The 18,875-nt window shown below is 39.7% G+C and overlaps 1 protein-coding gene across 8 annotated transcripts in view; it reads left to right on the forward strand.

The window, feature by feature from the left end:
- The window catches only part of LTBP1 (latent transforming growth factor beta binding protein 1), a 456,565-nt gene extending 452,101 nt beyond the window's left edge, over window positions 1–4,464 (forward strand). For 5 of the 8 annotated variants that reach the window (XM_027554980.1, XM_027554982.1, XM_027554981.1 and 2 more), the window contains 2 exons: window positions 2,162–2,311; window positions 3,469–4,460. In XM_027554980.1, the coding sequence (XP_027410781.1) occupies window positions 2,162–2,311; window positions 3,469–3,650 (332 nt within the window). In that variant the 3' untranslated portion in view covers window positions 3,651–4,460. Of the gene's footprint in view, window positions 1–2,161; window positions 2,312–3,468 lie in introns of all 8 variants that reach the window. The other 3 variants (XM_027554985.1, XM_027554987.1, XM_027554986.1) reach the window with 1 other exon arrangement.
- The last annotated feature ends 14,411 nt before the right edge of the window (window positions 4,465–18,875 follow it).

Below are 18,875 nucleotides of genomic sequence, written 5' to 3' on the forward strand. Positions count from 1 at the left end.
CAAGAACGATTTAGAGCAGGGTTGTGTGCTTTGCTGGTGTTTCGGAGTCCTGTAGAAGTATTTTGGGGAGTCTGTTTAATGTGTGTGTAGGAGTTTCAAATTTTAATTTATTTCTTTCTTAAAAGTTTACTTGTGTATTATAGGAAACCAAAAAACAAAGTCATCCTTAGTCACAAGCAGTTTACTGTTTGTGTCCTTTCAAGTCTCATTTGTGTGTTTATACAACTAAGCATCCATTTTTGTGTAATTAAAATCATATAGTTATGTATCATGCTTTTACACACGCATGAATATTTACCATTTCAATGTCCCAAAGCTGTATTTTGATACACTATACCAACTCAATCTGGAAGGAAATATATATATATATATATAAAATCTTGCTACTCTTGGTAAAAATTTCAGAAAAGACAAAAATGGCAATAAGTCTCTAAATAATGATATTGGCAAAGGTATGAATAAAACGCTGCTTTCCCTTAATGTTCAATTAAAGATAAAACAACAAAGTATTAATATAATGCTTCTAAGATGATTCATTATCCAGTCTAAACTATTAAAGTATTAGCAAGGGGGTATACTTCCATTGAATTAATGACAATGTATTCTTACAGTTTAGCCAAGACATGCACACACATACATCCCTCCCTTTATACTTCCTTCTGCCCCTATGCTGCCAACCCAATGAACAAGTCCTGATGTACATTTCTGAGACAGTTTAACAATTCCATGTCTAAGATGCTGCTTTTTTTAAATCAATTACAATGAAATTATATATTGGTTAACTCACTAGCTCTATTTTTTACCCCACATTGTTACCTCAGGACATGTAAAAAGCCACCTCAATGTATGGCAAAAAACCACAATAATATTATAAAGTAATTAGTCTTCAATTAAATTAATTTTAAAAAAGCCTATGCTGTAAAATAATGTTAGATCTTACAGCTGCATAAGCAATGATGTTTTGCTGCCCCCTGCAGTTCCACTGGAGAATTACTTCAAAGGCCAATTAGTTCTGGCCCTGCTGCTGCTAAGTCGCTTCAGTCGTGTCTGACTCTGTGCAACCCCATAGACGGCAGCCCACCAGGCTCCCTTGTCCCTGGGATTCTCCAGGCAAGAACACTGGAGTGGGTTGCCATTTCCTTCTCCAATGCATGAAAGTGAAAAGTGAAAGTGAAGTCGCTCAGTCGTGTCCGACTCTCAGCGACCCCATGGACTGCAGCCCACCAGACTCCTCCATCCATGGGATTTTCCAGGCAAGAGTACTGGAGTGGGGTGCCATTGCCTTCTCCGAGTTCTGGCCCTAGGGAGATTTTTTTTTCTTCCCCCTGAAAGCTAATCCATGGTAGTAGCTTCAGAAGCAGGGGAGAGAATGAAAGGCCACATGTTTTGGGGTCATCATAAATTTATATTTACAACTTCCCTTTCTATAAAGAGAACTAAAATATTCTTAACACCTGGTTACATTGCTTTTGTATTGCTAAACTGGCTCTCTCTTTAAACTGATTCAGAACTAAACAAGAGCGTCTTTGTTTTCTTAAAAAAAAGTTTTTGGGTTTTCTCAATAGAAGTATGATGTATTTTTCTCATTTATCAGGATGTTTGGAGTCCCTTTAACTGCCTTTAGCCTTTGATCCCCCAAGGGCCCTTTTGTAAGGCTCCTTCCAAAGCCAGAGCAAACAAACAGGCCTTATTCAGGCAAGGCCAGCCTGGCTTTTCTCTGCTCTTGGAACACGCAATCAAACAGAGCTGCCTCCAATGCTCGTGCCTCTTAGCAAATACCTACACTGATCATGAATTCCATTGGTTCCATCCTGAAAGATGTTTTGACGTTTGCCCTACTGAGAACTTGGGAAACTTAAAATCTTAGACAAGATGTTAACTAAAGGCAAACACACACACACACACACACACCTACATGCTGTATTATGTGATTTTGATTCAGAACATCAGAATTCAAAATGTGGGGCTAATCTGTACAACATACTAAGTTTGTAACTGTAAATACTTAATATCATGTACAAATATATTCGCTTAAATTTCAATGCTATCTTTAAGGTACTGGAAATATGTATGATGAACCATAACCTTAAAATCATGTTTTTAAAACTGGTGTTAAAGAGGATGAAGATTTGTTCCTTGCCTCCTGTTTGTTCCCTTCCAGGTTTTCTGAACAGCTTTGAGGAGTTGCAGGCGGAAGAATGTGGCATCCTCAATGGGTGTGAAAACGGTCGCTGTGTCAGGGTGCAGGAAGGCTACACCTGCGATTGCTTTGATGGGTATCACCTGGATATGGCCAAGATGACCTGTGTCGGTAAGAGCCATGTGTATCTGACGGGAAATCATCCTTTTCCTGAGACGCCCTGTGGCTGGACATCATGTAGTCTAGTACATTAAAGATTTGCAGCGTTTCAGTTTGGGAAGATGAGAAAAATTCTGGAGGTGGATGGTGGTGACGATTGTGTAACAATGTGAAGGTACTTACCACCACTGGACTATCCACTCAAAAATGGTTAAAATGGTCAATTTTATGTTCTGTATATTTTACCCTGATTTTTAAAGAAGTACTTAAGAATTCATACAAATGGTACATATGGAGGAAACACCAGAACATTTGGGGTAATTAGACACTTTTAAATTGAGCTTTTGACTCAGTAGCAAACAGTGTTTTCCCTGAACACCTGATGCCAGCATGAGGGACATATAGATGAAAAAAAAAATGCTTCCATTTTGGAGAAAGTGTTTTTGTTTTTTTTTTTAATAAAACTCTCACGTAGCCTTCTCTTTTACCTTTAAGAGAACAGTAAATGGGGTTTTTTTCCTTCCTGTGTAATTGATGCTGTGTTCCTGAGCCTGCTGGCCTCCATGCTGAAAGACCTTTGACTGCAGGGTGTTGTTTTTTTTTTCCCCTATTTTTGTGGCTGTTTTTCTCCCTCCTGTAGTTTTCCCACTTCAGTTTTGTTAGTCTCAGTCTGTGGTGGTCCAAAAATAGGTAACCCAGGTTGTTACACGTGTTTCAGGGGCATAAAAGACTTTCTTTCCTGTGGAAAGAAATCTAAGAAAGTAACTTAAGCCTTGAGACAAGCTTCTTGGAGGCTCTGTATTTCTCTTGACAACCTAACTGCTCTTCTACATCTGCAGAAAGGGATTTAGAAGTAACATAGTTCTAGTTTTCTTGACTATAAAAACTCAAGCTGACAAAATGGTCCCTTTATGGTCAAATGGTCCCTGTTATGTCAAATAACAGGGGAGTATCCAAGGGATTCTAGAATTTCTTTCCCTTTTTGCGATCTAGAAGGTCATATTTACCTTGCATAAACAGACAGTAAGAGGAAAGACTACACAGCTTACCGTGGAGAGAGCACGGAATAGCCGGCTGTGTTTAGGCAGGGCCTCAGGTAAGCTGTTGATTGTTTCTCCTCCCGGAGTGATGGGAAAGCTTGCTTACCTCCGTGGTTTGGCTTACTGCAGATGTCAACGAATGTGATGAGCTGAACAACCGGATGTCTCTCTGCAAGAATGCCAAGTGCATCAACACCGAAGGGTCCTATAAGTGTGTGTGCCTGCCGGGCTTTGTACCTTCTGACAAGCCAAACTACTGCACTCCATTGAATACTGCCTTGAATTTAGAAAAAGACAGTGACCTGGAGTAAGAGAGAAGCTAACATAACCTAAGCCTGTATACTCTGCACTGTGTAAAGGAGAAAGAGAAATGTATTATACTTCAGACACTGCACCTAACCCAAAATGCTGGAAATACGGAAACATCATGGAGTTGTATATCCTCAGAAGGGAAAGGATTCAGTGTGAGCCTGAGTGGTGTGACAGACCAAATGGACATTTCTCTGAAAAAAAAAAAACAACAAAACAGTATATATAGTCTGTTCATATGTAAAATTTAGTGGAAAAGAGGCAGAACAGTGCTGTTATTTTAAACAGAAGGTTGTATTATTATGTTTTTGTTTTGATATTTTTTACTATTGCTTGATTAAATCTGGCATTTAAATAGTGGTGGAAATATTTTATAAGATTTTCATTTTTTGGTTATGCAGTTCCTTGGCTAGTTTCTTTTTCAAATGTCAAGTGCAAAAGTCTTCGATAAAATATTGTTTATTATAAGTAATGTTACACAGGGTTATGCTATTCCAGGTCTGGAAGATTTTTAAAATCCAAATTGTCCTGTGGAGCAGGCGGTGATTGTTTCAAAACTTTTATACACATTTGGAGAAAAGGACTTTATATTTACGACATGTTGTCTGATTTTAATGTCCATTCTTAGCCAAGCTGCTAGTAGGTGTTAATTGGATCCCTTTCCTACATTGAAATGGAAGAACTAATGAATGAGCTTACATTAGTATTGTAATGTATAAAGTAGGACCAGCAAATTTTTTAAAAACTTGATGATCCCAATATATTTACCACTGTATGTTAAAGCAAAATAAATCACCATTTTTTTTAGAAAATTTCTACCTCAGAGTTATGTCAATGAGCATATGCATACCAGTTATCCACCCCACCACCAATGGTCTTTTATGAATGTGGAGTCTTTTCCAGGTTAATTGTTAAATTTGTTATATACTGTTATGGGTGGAATTGTGTCCCCGGAATTCATGTTGAGTCATGTCCCCTCAGTACTGTGACTGTATTTTTAAATGAGCTAATGACCATTAAAGAAGGTCATTGGGGTGGGCCCTGATCCAATAGGGCTGAGGTCTTTATATGAGATTAAAACACACACAGGAAAATCATGGGAAGACACAGGGAGCCAACAGCCATTGTCAAGCCAAGGAAGGAGCCTAAGAAGAAAATTCTTCAATACCTTGAACTTTATCGACTGGGGGATTTTTACAGAAACTAATACCAGTGGCCAGCAAGTTGGTATGTAAGTGAATATTGAAATGTCTCTGGTCAATAATGGGTTAAGAAAATAAATTTAAGCCACCCAGTCTATGGTATTCATACTTTTGACAGCCCTAGCAAATAAATAACTGGTAGATATCAGAGGAAGAACAGTTTTTGATGTTCCAAGCCTTGCTTAATACAGATCCACAGTCATGCAGTTGTCTTATTTAACCTGAATTTCAGAATCATTTTTAATAAAGAACATCTGCGTTTTCAGAAAACAAACTATGTATAGGCATACTCAGCAGAAAATATCTCCATCTAACATTTTCTTCTAAGACAGGCTTTTGGATTTTAGTTTCTGCCATAGGAAGAATGGCACACCTAAAATGTCCCCTGCTGCCAAGAGTTCCACGACCAGGTGCCAACCACTGTCCCTGCCTTCCCAGGAGCTTGTGCAGGCTATGCACACCCACTATCAAGGGGATAATGTTCCAGCATATGCTGAGAGAAGAGACATCCAAACGAAAAGCATTCCTCATGCCAAAACTGTATTAAACCCACACAGGGACACTCCCACATACAAAGAGCCCTCCAAGATTACAGGAGATAACTGTTTCTCAACTCACAGAGTAACAGAAATACAGTATAAGCAAAATAAAGCAGCAGAGGAACCACTCCCAGTTAAAAGACCAAGAGAATTCCCCTAAAGGAACAAACAGACTACTTGAATCTAATATATACCAAGTTTTAAAAGGAGGTAATGAAAATACTGAAGGAATTAAGAAAGATTCAACAGAAATGCAGATTGCTGTAAAAAGGCTCCTCTCATAGTTTCTAGGTCCAAGAAAAATTAGAAAATTCATTTGCTGAGATGAAAGCTGAGCTCAAGGCAATGAATAGCAGAATGAATATAGTAAGTCCCCTACATATGAACTGTCGAGTTGTAAACTTTCAAAGATGTGAACGTGTGTTCCATCAGTGTTAGGTGTGAATGCAAATGCAGTTTGCCCTCTGTTTCCTATTGTTGAAGACCCTTCAGCTCTCTCATCTCCTGTTTCCTCTCCCTCCTCCAGTCAGTAACTCTTTCTTGTTCACTCGATGCCAGCCCCTGTTGTACTTTACTATTGTACTTTAAGATACTATACTGTAAGATTTAAAAATGCAGAAGAGAGAATATGTGATCTGGAAGATAGAATACATGGAAATAAATGGAAATTACCCAATCAGAACAGCAAACAGAAAGCCAAATGAAAAAAAGAAAAACAATATGAGAGACCTATGGGATAATATAAAGTGCCAATCTATGCATAATAGAGATTCCAAAAGGAGAAGAGAAAGGGGGACTAGAAAGGGGATTAAAAATGTATTTAAAGAAATTATGGAACCTCCATAGTGTTCTCCATAGTGGCTGTATCAATTTTTAAGAACTAAAAAGAGAACTACCATATTACCTAGCAATCCCACTCCTGGGCATATACCCAGAGAAAACCATTAATTTCAAAAGATATGTGCACCTCAATGTTTATTGCAGCACTATTTACAATAGTCAGGACATGGGAAGCAATTTAAATGTTCATCAACAAAGGAATAATAAAGATGTAGCACATATATACAATAGAATATTACTCAGCAGAGAAATAAAGACAAAGACATACAGGACAAATGCATGGACACCAAGCAGGGAAGGGGGGGGGTGGGGTGGGATGAATTGGGAGATTGAAATTGACATATATGCATTGCTATATATAAAATGGATAACTAATGGGAACTTACTGTATAGCACAGGCAACTGTACTCAATGCTCTATAGTGACCTAAATGGGAAGGACATCCAAAAAAGACTATGAATGAATGAATCATATAGCTGATTCATTTTGCTGTTTGGCAGAAAATAACATTCTAAAGCAACTTCAATAAAATTTTTTAAAAGAAGAAATTATGGCTGAAAATTTCTCAAAGCTAAAGAAGGAAACCGATATCCAGATATAGAAAGCACAGAGGTTCCCAAACTAAATGAACCCAAACAGATCTATACCAAGATGTTTTGTAATAAAAATGGAAGAAGTTAAAGAAATGATTCTAAAGACCACAGGAGAAAAAGTTAATTACAAGGGAACCCCCATGAGTTTATCAGCTGATTTCTCTACAGAAATGCTGCAGGCCAGAAGGGAGTGGAAAAATATAATCAAAGTATTGAAAGGGAAAAATCTGCAACCTAGAATACTGTGCCCAGCAAGATCATTTAGAAAAGCAAAAACTAAAAAAATACAGCAATACTAAATCTATCCTATAGGAAATATTAAAAGATATTCTCAGAAAAGAAGAAGATAGGGTAAAGAGGAAATCACAGTTGGAAAGTAAATCATATAGTCATTATACAGATCACAAAGGGGGACAAAAAAAAAACCGTGAAAGTAATGATAAACACAAAGAAGAGCAAAAGGATAAACAGGAAGATGGAAAAAAGGACAAAGTCATAAAGTGTGGGGAGGGAAAGTAAGAAAACTTAGAATCTATTTTTTTTAGAATGTTTGAGCCAATATGACCATCAATCATAAAGCAAGTTGATATAGGAAGAAGTTAACATACCTGAAAAACAGGGTAACCCCAAATAAAAAAAAACATACAATAGATTCACAAAAACCAAAAAGAGAATACACACATAAAAGGAAATCATCAAACTACAAAAAGAAAAAGGGACAAAGAAGAAACATGGAACTAACTGGAAAACAAGGTTTAAAATGGCAATAAATACAGATGTATCAAATAATTATCTTAAATGCCAACGGACTGAATGCTCCAATCAAAAGACAGCATGGTAGACTGGATTGAAAAGAAATAACACACACACACAAACCCAAGAACCTACAATATGCTGCCTACAAGAGACTCACTTTAGAGGAAAGGACACACATAGATTGAAAGTGAGAGGATGGAAAAAGACATTCCATGCAAATAAAAATGACAAGAAAGTGAGAGTCATAATACTCATGTCAGACAAAGCAGACTTTAAAACAAAGGCCCTAAAGAAAGATAAAGAAGAACCCTATATAACGATAAAAGGATCAACACAAGAAGAGGATTTTTACACTCATCAGCCACACCCAAATATATAAATACCGACAGAAAAGGAGAAATTGATGAGAATACAATAATAATAGGAGAATATAATACCCCACTCCTTATCAATGGATGGATATTCTAGACCCCACTCCTTATCAATGGATGGATATTCTAGACAGAAAATCAATAAGGCAACAGAGATCCTGAAATATACAATAGAACTGTTAGTTAATTGTTATTTTCAAGACATTACATCCAAAAAAGCAGAATACAGACTTTTCAAGTGCACATGTAACATTCTCTAGTATTGACCACTTCAGTTCAGTTCAGTCACTCAGTCATATCCAACTCTTTGCGACCCCATGAATCGCAGCACACCAGGCCTCCCTGTCCATCACCAACTCCTGGAGTTCACTCAGACTCATGTCCATCAAGTCAGCAATGCCATCCAGCCATCTCATCCTCTGTCGTCCCCTTCTCCTCCTGCCCCCAATCCCTCCCAGCATCAGAGTCTTTTCCAATGAGTCAACTCTTTGCATGAGGTGGCCAAAGTACTGGAGTTTCAGCTTTAGCATCATTCCTTCCAAAGAAGTCCCAGGGCTGATCTCCTTCAGAATGGACTGGTTGGATCCCCTTGCAGTCCAAGGGACTCTCAAGAGTCTTCTCCAACACCACAGTTCAAAAGCATCAATTCTTTGGCGCTCAGTCTTCTTCACAGTCCAATTCTCACATCCATACATGATCACTGGAAAAACAATAGCCTTGACTAGACAGACCTTTGTTGGCAAAGTACTGTCTCTGCTTTTCAATATGCTATCTAGGTTGGTCATAACTTTCCTTCCAAGGAGTAAGCGTCTTTTAATTTCATGGCTGCAGTCACCATCTGCAGTGATTTTGGAGCCCAAAAAGATAAAGTCTGACACTGTTCCCACTGTTTCCCCATCTATTTCCCATGAAGTGATGGGACCAGATGCCATGATCTTCGTTTTCTGACTGTTGAGCTTTAAGCACTTACTAGGGCACAAAACTAATCTCCACCAAGAGTATAGAAATTGTTTCCAGCACCTTATCTGACCACAATGACATGAAACTAAAAACTAACCACACAAAAAGAGATGAGAAAAAAATGATTACATAAAGACTAAACAACATGCTACTGAAAAACCACTAGGTCAATGAGGAAATCTGAAAGGAAATGAAAAAATACCTTGAGACAAATGACAGAACACAACCATACAAGATCTATGGGATGAAGCAAAAGTCGTTCTTGGAGGAAGTTCCTAGCAATGAACTTGTTCAAAACAGGTTTGTTCAAAAACAGGCCTTGCTCAAAAGAACAGAAAAACCTCAAACAACCTAAAGTACCACCTAAAAGAATTAAAAAAGAACAAAACAAAGATCAGAGAGAAAATAAATAAAATAGAGACAAAAAACAAACAAAAACAATAAAACCAAGAACTGATTCTCTGAAAGGGTAAACAAAATTGAAAATGTTCTGGCCAGGCTCACCGAGAAGAAAAGAGAGATAACCTAAATAAACAAAATAAGACATGAAAAAGGAAAAATTCTCAACTGATACCACAGAAATATAAAAAACCACAAGAGAATACTGTGAACAATTATATGGCAACAAATTTAACAACAAAGAAGAAATGGACAAATTCCTAGAAACACATAGCCCAACAAAATTGAATTGAGAACAATAGTTAATTGAACAGACCAATCACTAGAAGTGAAATAGAATCTGTAACAACAATAGCAACAACAAAAAAATCCAAAGAAACAGCCCAGGACCAGATGGTGTAACAGGCAAACTCTATCAAACATACAAAGAAGAACTTATACTGATTCTTCTCAAAATGTTTCAAAAGATTAAGAGGAGGGAACACTCCCAAAGACATTCTAAGAAGCCACCATCCCCCGATACCAAAATCAGACAAGTAGACCACCAAAAAAGAAAATTATAAGCCAATATCTTTGATGAATATAGATGCAAAAATTCAACAAAATATTAGCAAACCAAATCAAACCACACATAAAAAAGGTCATACACCACAACTAACTAGGATTCATTCCAAGTTCATAAGGATGATTCAACATATGAAAATCAATGTAATATGCCATTTTAACAAAATAAAAGTAAAATATCCCATTATCATCTCAATAGATACCAAAAAATGTAATAAAATTCAACATCCATTTATAATACTCTTACCAAAGTGGGTAAGGAGAGAAGATATCTCAACATCATAAAAGCTATTTATGAAAAACCCACAGCCAACACAGTACTCAATGATGAAAGCTAAAAGTCTTGCTAAAATCTAGAATAAGACAAGGATGCCCCCACTCTCACTTCTCTTCAACATAGTATTGAAAGCTATAGCCGCAGCAAACAAACAAGAAAAAGAAGTAAAAGGTATCTAAATTGGGAGAGAAGAGGTAAAGCTGTCACTATATGCAGATGACATGATACTATATATAGAAAATCCTTTGGACTCCACACAGAATCTACTAGAACTGATAAATAAATTCAGCAAAGTATGGGATACAAGATTAACATTTAGAAATCAGTTGCATTTCTTTATAATAACAATGAAGTATCAGAGAATTTTTTTAAAAAGTCTTTTGAAATCACCAAGGAATAAATGTGAAAAAGGAGGTGAAACACTTATATGCTGAGAACCATAAAACATTAATAAAGGAAATTAAAGAGGATCCAAAGAAATGGAAAGATATCCCATGCTCTTCAATTGGAAGAATTAATATTGTTAAAATGGCCTTACTATTCAAAGTCCTGGGTGTTCTTTGGAAGGACTGATGCTAAAGCTGAAACTCCAATACTTTGGCCACCTCATGCGAAGAGCTGACCACTGGAAAAGACTCTGATGCTGGGAGGGATTGAGGGAAGGAGAAGAAGAGGACAACAGAAGATGAGATGGCTGGATGGCATCACCGACTCGATGGACATGAGTTTGAGTGAACTCCAGGAGTTGGTCGCAAAGAGTCGGACACGACTGAGCGACTGAACTGAACTGAATTCAAAGCAATCTACAAATTTAATGCAATCAGTATCAAATTCTCCCTTCTGGAGAAGGTAGTAACAATCCACTCCAATATTTTGCCTGGAGAATCCCATGGAGAGACGAGCCTGGCGGGCTACAGTCCACGGGGTCACAAAGATTTGGACACAATTGAGCGACTAACACGACTACTACAACTATCAAATTAACTGACATTTTTCACAGAACTAGAATAAATAATCCAAAATTTATATGGAACCATAAAAGACCCAGAATTGCCAAAGCAATCCTGAGGGGAAAAAAGGCAAAGCAGGAGGCATAACGCTCCCACACTTCAGGCAATACTACAAAACTACAGTAATCAAAACAGTGTGCTACTGGTGCAAAGACACACATACAGATCAATGGAACAGAACAGAGGACCCAGGAATAAGCCCACACTCCTATGGTCAATTAATCTTTAACACAGGAGGCAATAATATAAAATTGGAAAAGTGAAAGTGAAGTCGCTCAGTCGTGTCCGACTCCATGGACTGCAGCCTACCAGGTTCCTCTGTCCATGGGATTTTCCAGGCAAGAATAGTGGAGTGGGGTGCCATTGCCTTCTCCAGGAGATCTTCCTGACCCAGGGACTGAACCTGGATCTCCCGCATTGTAGGCAGACGCTTTTACCGTCTTGAGCCACCAGGGAAGCTGGGCAAGTCTTTTTAGCAAATAGTGCTGGGAAAGTTGGAGAGCTGGATCTAAATCAATGAAGTTAGAACACACCCTCACACCATGCACAAAAATAAACTCAAAATGGCTTAAAGACTTAAACATAAGACATGACACAATAAAACTCCTAGAAGAAAGCATAAGCAAAACATTCTCTGACATAAATCATACCAATGTTGTCTTAGGTCAGTCTCCCAAGGTAACAGAAGTAAAAACAAAACCAAGCAAATGGGACCTAATCACACTTACAAGCTTTTGCATGTCAGAGGAAACCATTAACAAAATGAAAAGACAACCTATGAAATGGGAGAAAATATTTGCAAGTTAAAGTCTCTCACATCCGACTCTTTGCAACCCCATGGATTATAGCATCCATGGAATTCTCCAGGCCAGAATACCGGAGTGGGTAGCCTTTCCTTTCTCCAGGGGATCTTCCCAACCCAGGGATCGAACCTAGGTCTCCCACATTGCAGGGGATTCTTTACCAGCTGAGCCACAAGGGAAGCCCAAGAAAACTGGAGTGGATAGCCCATCCCTTCACCAGAGGATCTTCCCAACCCAGGAATTGAACAGGGGTCTCCTGCATTGCAGGCAGATTCTTTACCATCTGTGCTATCAGGGAAGCCCAATTTGCAAGTTAGGATACCAACAAAGGTTTAATCTTCAAAATATACAAACAGCTCATACAATTCAACAAAAAACCAAACAATCCAATTGAAAAATGAACAGATCTAAACAGGCATTTCTCCAAAGAAGACATATAGATGGCCAGTAGGCACCTGAAAAGATGCTCAACATCAATAATTATTAGAGAAATGCAAATCAAAACTACAGTGAGGTACTACCTCATACCAGTCAGAATGCCATCATTAAAAAGTCTACAAATAATAAGTGCTGGAGAGGTCATGGAAAAAAAGGGAACCCTCCTACACTGCTGGTGGGAATGTAAATTGTTACAGCCACTATGGAAAACAGTATGGAGGTTTCTCAGCAAACTAAAATTACCATATGATCCAGCAGTGCCATTCCTGGGCATATATCTGGACAAAACTGTAATTCAAAAAGACACACGCACCCCTATATTCAGAGCAGCACTGTTCACAATAGTCAAGACAGGGAAACCACCTAAATGTCCATTGCCAGATGAACAGATAAGAAGATGGGGTATATACAGTACAATACTACTCAGCCATAAAAAAGAATGAAAAGAATGCCATTTGCTGCAACATGAATGCAACTCGAGATTATCATACGAAGTCAGAAAGAGAAAGACAAATACGATGCGATAAAACTTACATGTGGACTCTAAAATATGGCGCAAATGCACCTATCTACAAAACAGAAATTGATTCATAGACATAGAATTGTGGCTGCCGAGGGGAAGGAAAGAGGGAGGGGGTAGACTGGGAGGTTCGGGTTAGTAGATGCAAACTATTACACTTAGAGGGAATAAACAACGAGGTCCTACTGTACATCCCAGGGAACCATATCTAATCTCCTGAGATAAACCATAACAGGAAAAGAATATATATGTATATAACTGAGTCACTTTGTACAGCAGAAATTAGCACGGCATTGTAAATCAACTATACTTCAGTTAAATAAATAAATGAAATGTCCATGTCCTAACCCCTAGAACCTGTGAATGTTACCGCATATGTCAAAAGGGAATTAAGATTAGTAATCAGCTGGCCTTAAAGTAGAGATTATTTAGATGGCCCCCCTGTAACTACAAGAATGGAAGGAAAAGGTGGCAGAATAGGAGCATCAAGGGGATGAGTGACTATCAGTTCAGTTCGGTCGCTCAGTTGTGTCTGACTCTTTGCGTCCCCATGAATCGCAGCATGCCAGGCCTCCCTGTCTATCACCAACTCCCGGAGTTCACTCAGACTCACGTCCATTGAGTCAGTGATGCCATCCAGCCATCTCATCCTCTGTCGTCCCCTTCTCTTCCTGCCCCCAATCCCTCCCAGCATCAGAGTCTTTTCCAATGAGTCAACTCTTCGCATGAGGTGGCCAAAGTACTGGAGTTTCAGCTTTAGCATCATTCCTTCCAAAGAAATCCCAGGGCTGATCTCCTTCAGAATGGACTGGTTGGATCTCCTTGCAGTCCAAGGGACTCTCAAGAGTCTTCTCCAACACCACAGTTCAAAGCCATCAATTCTTCAGCACTCAGCTATAGAAGAAGTCAAATGGGACATGAGACTGCCTGCTACTGATAGCTTTGAAGATGGGGTAAAGTGGGGAGACACCAGGAGCCAAAGAATGTGGATAGCCTCAAGCAGCTGAAAAAGGCAAGGTGCAGTTACTGTCATCTGGAGCCTCCAGAATGCTATGCTGCAGATACCTTGATTTTAGTCTAGTGAAGCTTGTGTCAACCTCTAACCTGTATCACTGTAAGATAACAAATGTGTGTTGTTTGAAGCCACTTAAGTTTGTGGTTATTTGTTGCAGCAGCACTGGGAAGCTAAAACAATACCCCAGCATCATAGAATGTACCTATTAACAGTTTTCAACTAACATTTATATAGGAAAAATGTATACCCCCCCCCACAATTCAATATAGCATTTCAAATGATGTTGGCAGAGTCTTATATTCCAAATAAAATAGTTGGAATCACAGATGTTTGAAAAGCCCAAACAGTACCAACCAAGTGGATGTGTCCTGGGACATCACTGACATTGAAAGGCCTGGCATGCTGTACTCAGTGTGACCAGCCATGGCTCCTGTGCTGCTCTTGAATGCACTTCCACAGTGTTTCCCATGGCCATCGAGCTCTTGTTTTCTCCTATTGATATGGAGTGACAAGACTGAGCACATGTCCAGTTGTGGAAAAGGAACCCACATGAGTGGGTCACAACAGAACTCATTGGAAAAGACCCTGATGCTGGGAGGGATTGGGGGCAGGAGGAGAAGGGGACAACAGAGGATGAGATGGCTGGATGGCATCACCAACTTGATGGACATGAGTTTGAGTGAACTCCGGGAGTTGGTGATGGACAGGGAGGCCTGGTGTGCTGCGATTCATGGGGTCACAAACAGTCAGACACGACTGAGCGACTGAACTGAAGGAAACTTCATTGATGATCAAGGTGTTTTAAGCATAATACATTCTAGCATCACTACATTGTTTTTATTTCTAGGAAAGTGGGGGGTTTTGGCTGCGTGCATTCATGATAAGTCACTTCAGTTGTGTCTGAGTCTTTGTGGCCCTGTGGATTGTAGCCCTCCAGGTTCCTCTGTCCATGGGATTCTTCAGGCAAGAATAATGGAGTGGGTGGCCATGCCCTTCTCCAGGGAATCTTCCCAACCCAGGGATCAAATTGTCTCTCTTAAATCTCCTGCATTGGCAAGCAGGTTCTTTACCACCAGCGCCACCAGAGAAACCTATTTTAGTTGCAGTGTATCAAATTCTTTTAGCATTTTCACACAGAAACTTTAACTTTTCACAGATAACTGACAGTAAGCAGGAGATGCCTATATATGTGATTAAGATACATAGACAAAATAGAAGTTACAGTTCAAGCTAAGTTTTTACAGTCCTAGAAGGAAATTTTCTGTAATATATATGATTCTTTTAGCTCTTTTCAGTAGTTATCACGGTTTTACTTTTAGAGCCCAGTTGTCCTCCAAGTCTCAAGTTTTGGATTCTGTGGCTGTCGTCCTATTTCATCAGCCATGAAGAGACGGGCATGCAGCAAGTGCCTTCTAGTCCAATTTTATATAGCCCATTATGCTAATATATGTGTTTTCCAACTGCCTGAATAAGAGGTCTCTTCCTCTGTCCATCCACAGGACTGTTTCTGTAGCATAAAATACTAGCAATCAGTAACGTTCTATACTTTTGGCATAAAAAATCAAATACTGCTCCAAAACTAGGCCTGGCTATCTAATTTAAGCCTATGCAACTTGAATTTACATTCTTGAACCCTGCCATATTAGTTGAAATGAGCACTAAGTACAAATCCAGCAAAGCAAACCCTTAAATACATCAACTATTTTTTTTTGTACAACTTCATCATGTCTCTAAAAAAATGTTTATAGATTCAAAAGAATGCCATAATTTAGATGTAGTGTTTTCACACACAAGAGACTATTTCCTACTCTAACATGTATTTGAATTCTCCTGGTATATTTTAATGTTCTCATGTTGGCAGAAAAAACTCTAAATGTAAAAAAAATGAGGTTCATGAACATTTCAGTTAGGTCAACAGTGCAAGAAGACAGTTAATGCCACATGACTGTTAATGCCATGTGCCCCACTCTGTGGGGAGAAACCATAACCATGGGTTTAGGAATTGCTCTAATAAGTGCAGCACTAAAGCACTTTCTAATCATCTCAACTCTCAAATAAGAATTATGTAAACATGTTCAAAGAAGGCAATGGCGCCCCACTCCAGTACTCTTGCCTGGCAAATCCCATGGACAGAGGAGCCTGGTAGGCTGCAGTCCATGGGGTCGCGAAGAGTCGGACACAACTGAGCGACTTCACTTTCCCTTTTCACTTTCATGCGTTGGAGAAGGAAATGGCAACCCACTCCAGTGTTCTTGCCTGGAGATCCCAAGGACAGGGGAGCCTGGTGGGCTGCCATCTATGGGGTTGCACAGAGTTGGACACGACTGAAGTGACTTAGCAGTAGCAAACATATATTAGAGCACCTAAGATTTACTACTCAAACCTCTGGCAAGAAGAGAGGAAAGATTCTAGTCAATCTGGGGACAAAATGGTGGAACAGAAAGACCTCACCTCACCTCCGATTTTAGTGAAAACACTAAAATCACAACTGCTGAACAACAATGCATCGACAGTAAAGGACTGGCACCTACCAAAAAAGATATTCTTCCAAAGACAAAGGAGAAGTCACAGAGATGGTAGAAGGGGCAATATTATATTAAATGTCATATTATATTTATGATATAATCTTATACCCACCACTTGGGCAAGCCAGAAACTGGAAAATAATTATATTGCAGAAATTCTCACAGAAGTGAGAGTTCTGAGCCCCACATCAGGCTCTGCAGTCTAGGGATCTGAGATCAGGAGAAGGAGCCCCAAGAATATTTGGCTTTGAAGGCCAGCAGGGTTTGATAACAGGAGCTCCACAGGAGGAGGAGAAAGAGAAATGTCATTCTTGGAGGGCAGACACAAGCCTTTATGTGCACTGGGACCCAAGGGAAAAAGCAGTGACTTCACAGGCGCCTGGGCCAGGCCTATCTGCTGGTCTTTGAGGGTCTCCTGGGGTGCTAAGGGCGGCTGTGGCTCACTGCAGGGACAAGGGCACTAGTGGTAGAGTTACTGGGTAATCACTGGGATGATCCCTCCATGGATCACATCCTAGGTGTAGTGAAGGGGCTTGCATAACTCAGTGAAGCTATGAGTCATGCCGTGCAAGGCCACTCAAGGTGGACGGGTCACAGTGAAGAGTTCTGACAAAATATGGTCCACTGGAGAAGGAAATGGCAAACCACTCCAGTATCTTGCTGTAAGAATCCCATGAATCGTATGAAAAGGCAAAAAGATGTGACACCAGAAGATAAACCCCTCAGGTCAGAAAGTGTCTGATATGCTACTGGGGAAGAGTTGAGGGCTATTACTAATAGCTCCAGAAAGAATGAAGCAGCTAGGCCAAAGCAGAAATGACGTTCAGTTGTGAATGTGTCTGGTAGTGAGAATAATGTCCAATACTGTAAAGAAAAATATTGCATAGGATCCTGGAATGTTAGGTCCATGTATCAAAGTAAATTGGATGTGGTCAAGCCACGGGCTTTCCCAAGTGGTACTAGTGGTAAAGAACTCGCCTGCCAGTGCAGGTAGACATAAGAGATGTAGGTTCGATCCCTGGGTGAGCTTATTTTGTTCCATCTCCCAGAAACCCAATTTTCATCCTACCTCTTTTGTAGACTGATGGGTTTTACATTTCAGTACCTGACTCACTGGATTATAAAGAAAGTTGGACTGTAAAGAAAGCTGAGCACCAAAGAATTGATGCTTTTGAACTGTGGTGTTAGAGAAGACCCTTGAGAGTCCCTTGGACTGCAAGGAAATCCAACCAGTCTGTCCTGAAGGAAATAAGTTCAAATGTTCATTGGAAGGACTGATGCTGAAGCTGAAACTACAATACTTTGGCCACCTGATGTGAAGAACTGACTCACTAGAAAAGACCCTGATGCTGGGAAAGATTGAAGGCAGGAGGAGAAGGGGACAATAGAAGATGAGATGGTTGGATGGCATCACCGATGCCATGGACGTGAGTTTGAGTGAGCTCTGGGAGTTGGTGATGGACAGGGAGGCCTGGCGTGCTGTAGTCCATAGGGCCTCAAAGAGTCAGACATGACTGAGCAACTGAACTGAGTCCAAGATGGCAGACAAGTCAACTTCAACTGGACCTTGATTCTCAATCAGCAAGCTAAATGACATACCCAGAGGTGCCATGACAGTTCCAAGGCAGGGTCAAAAGACCAGAAGTGGTGGTGGCCCAATTCCTGGAAACCTCCACCCCTTCCCCAAAATAGTTGGAATAATCCTTCCACTCATTAGCCTATGAAATTACCCAACCCATAAAAACTAACCACGCCACACTTCCCAGCTGCAGCACTCGCCCTCTGCAATGGCCCACACTCTGTCTGTGGAGTGTGTTTCTCTCTAAATAAATCTATTTCTTAGCTATCACTTTGTCTCTCACTGAATTCTTTCTGGGATAAAGAACCTGAGCTTCATTAGGTTCTGAAACTAGGTACCGTGGGTTTTGGCTGGGTTTAAGTCCCCGCACATGGGTTCAGGTCCCAGTCTGAGGTAAACAGTTTCATACCCCTGACACAGGAGTTTCTGCAAGAAGTACAAAATCATTTGTTCTTATAACCTCTAGAATGCCACTGGTTAAAACCTAGGGAAGATGCTCAAAAGTGTTTATAGATAGACTGACAAAACGGGAAGCCATGGATCTGACTAAACTAAGCATAGCTAATATTCAGAACCTGATAGGAATTTAAGAAGAAGCCTTCTCAACTAAATGAGGAAAAGTAAGACTTTGCAACATAAGTAAATGGGTCCTTGAATATCATTGAGATAGTCTCCCAATTCTTTGGGGAAAAAACAAACCAAACCTGTCCTTTGTTTACAAATGTAGTATTTACATGACCAGAAGTGTGTCTCCAAAACTAATCCAAAGCCCACCAATCCTTGTACCACTCCCAAAACTTTCTCAATTAATCTCAAGAGGCTTGTAAGTATTAAAC

Source organism: Bos indicus x Bos taurus, chromosome 11 (genome assembly GCF_003369695.1).
Source record: "Bos indicus x Bos taurus breed Angus x Brahman F1 hybrid chromosome 11, Bos_hybrid_MaternalHap_v2.0, whole genome shotgun sequence".
NCBI classification, from domain to species: domain Eukaryota; kingdom Metazoa; phylum Chordata; class Mammalia; order Artiodactyla; family Bovidae; genus Bos; species Bos indicus x Bos taurus.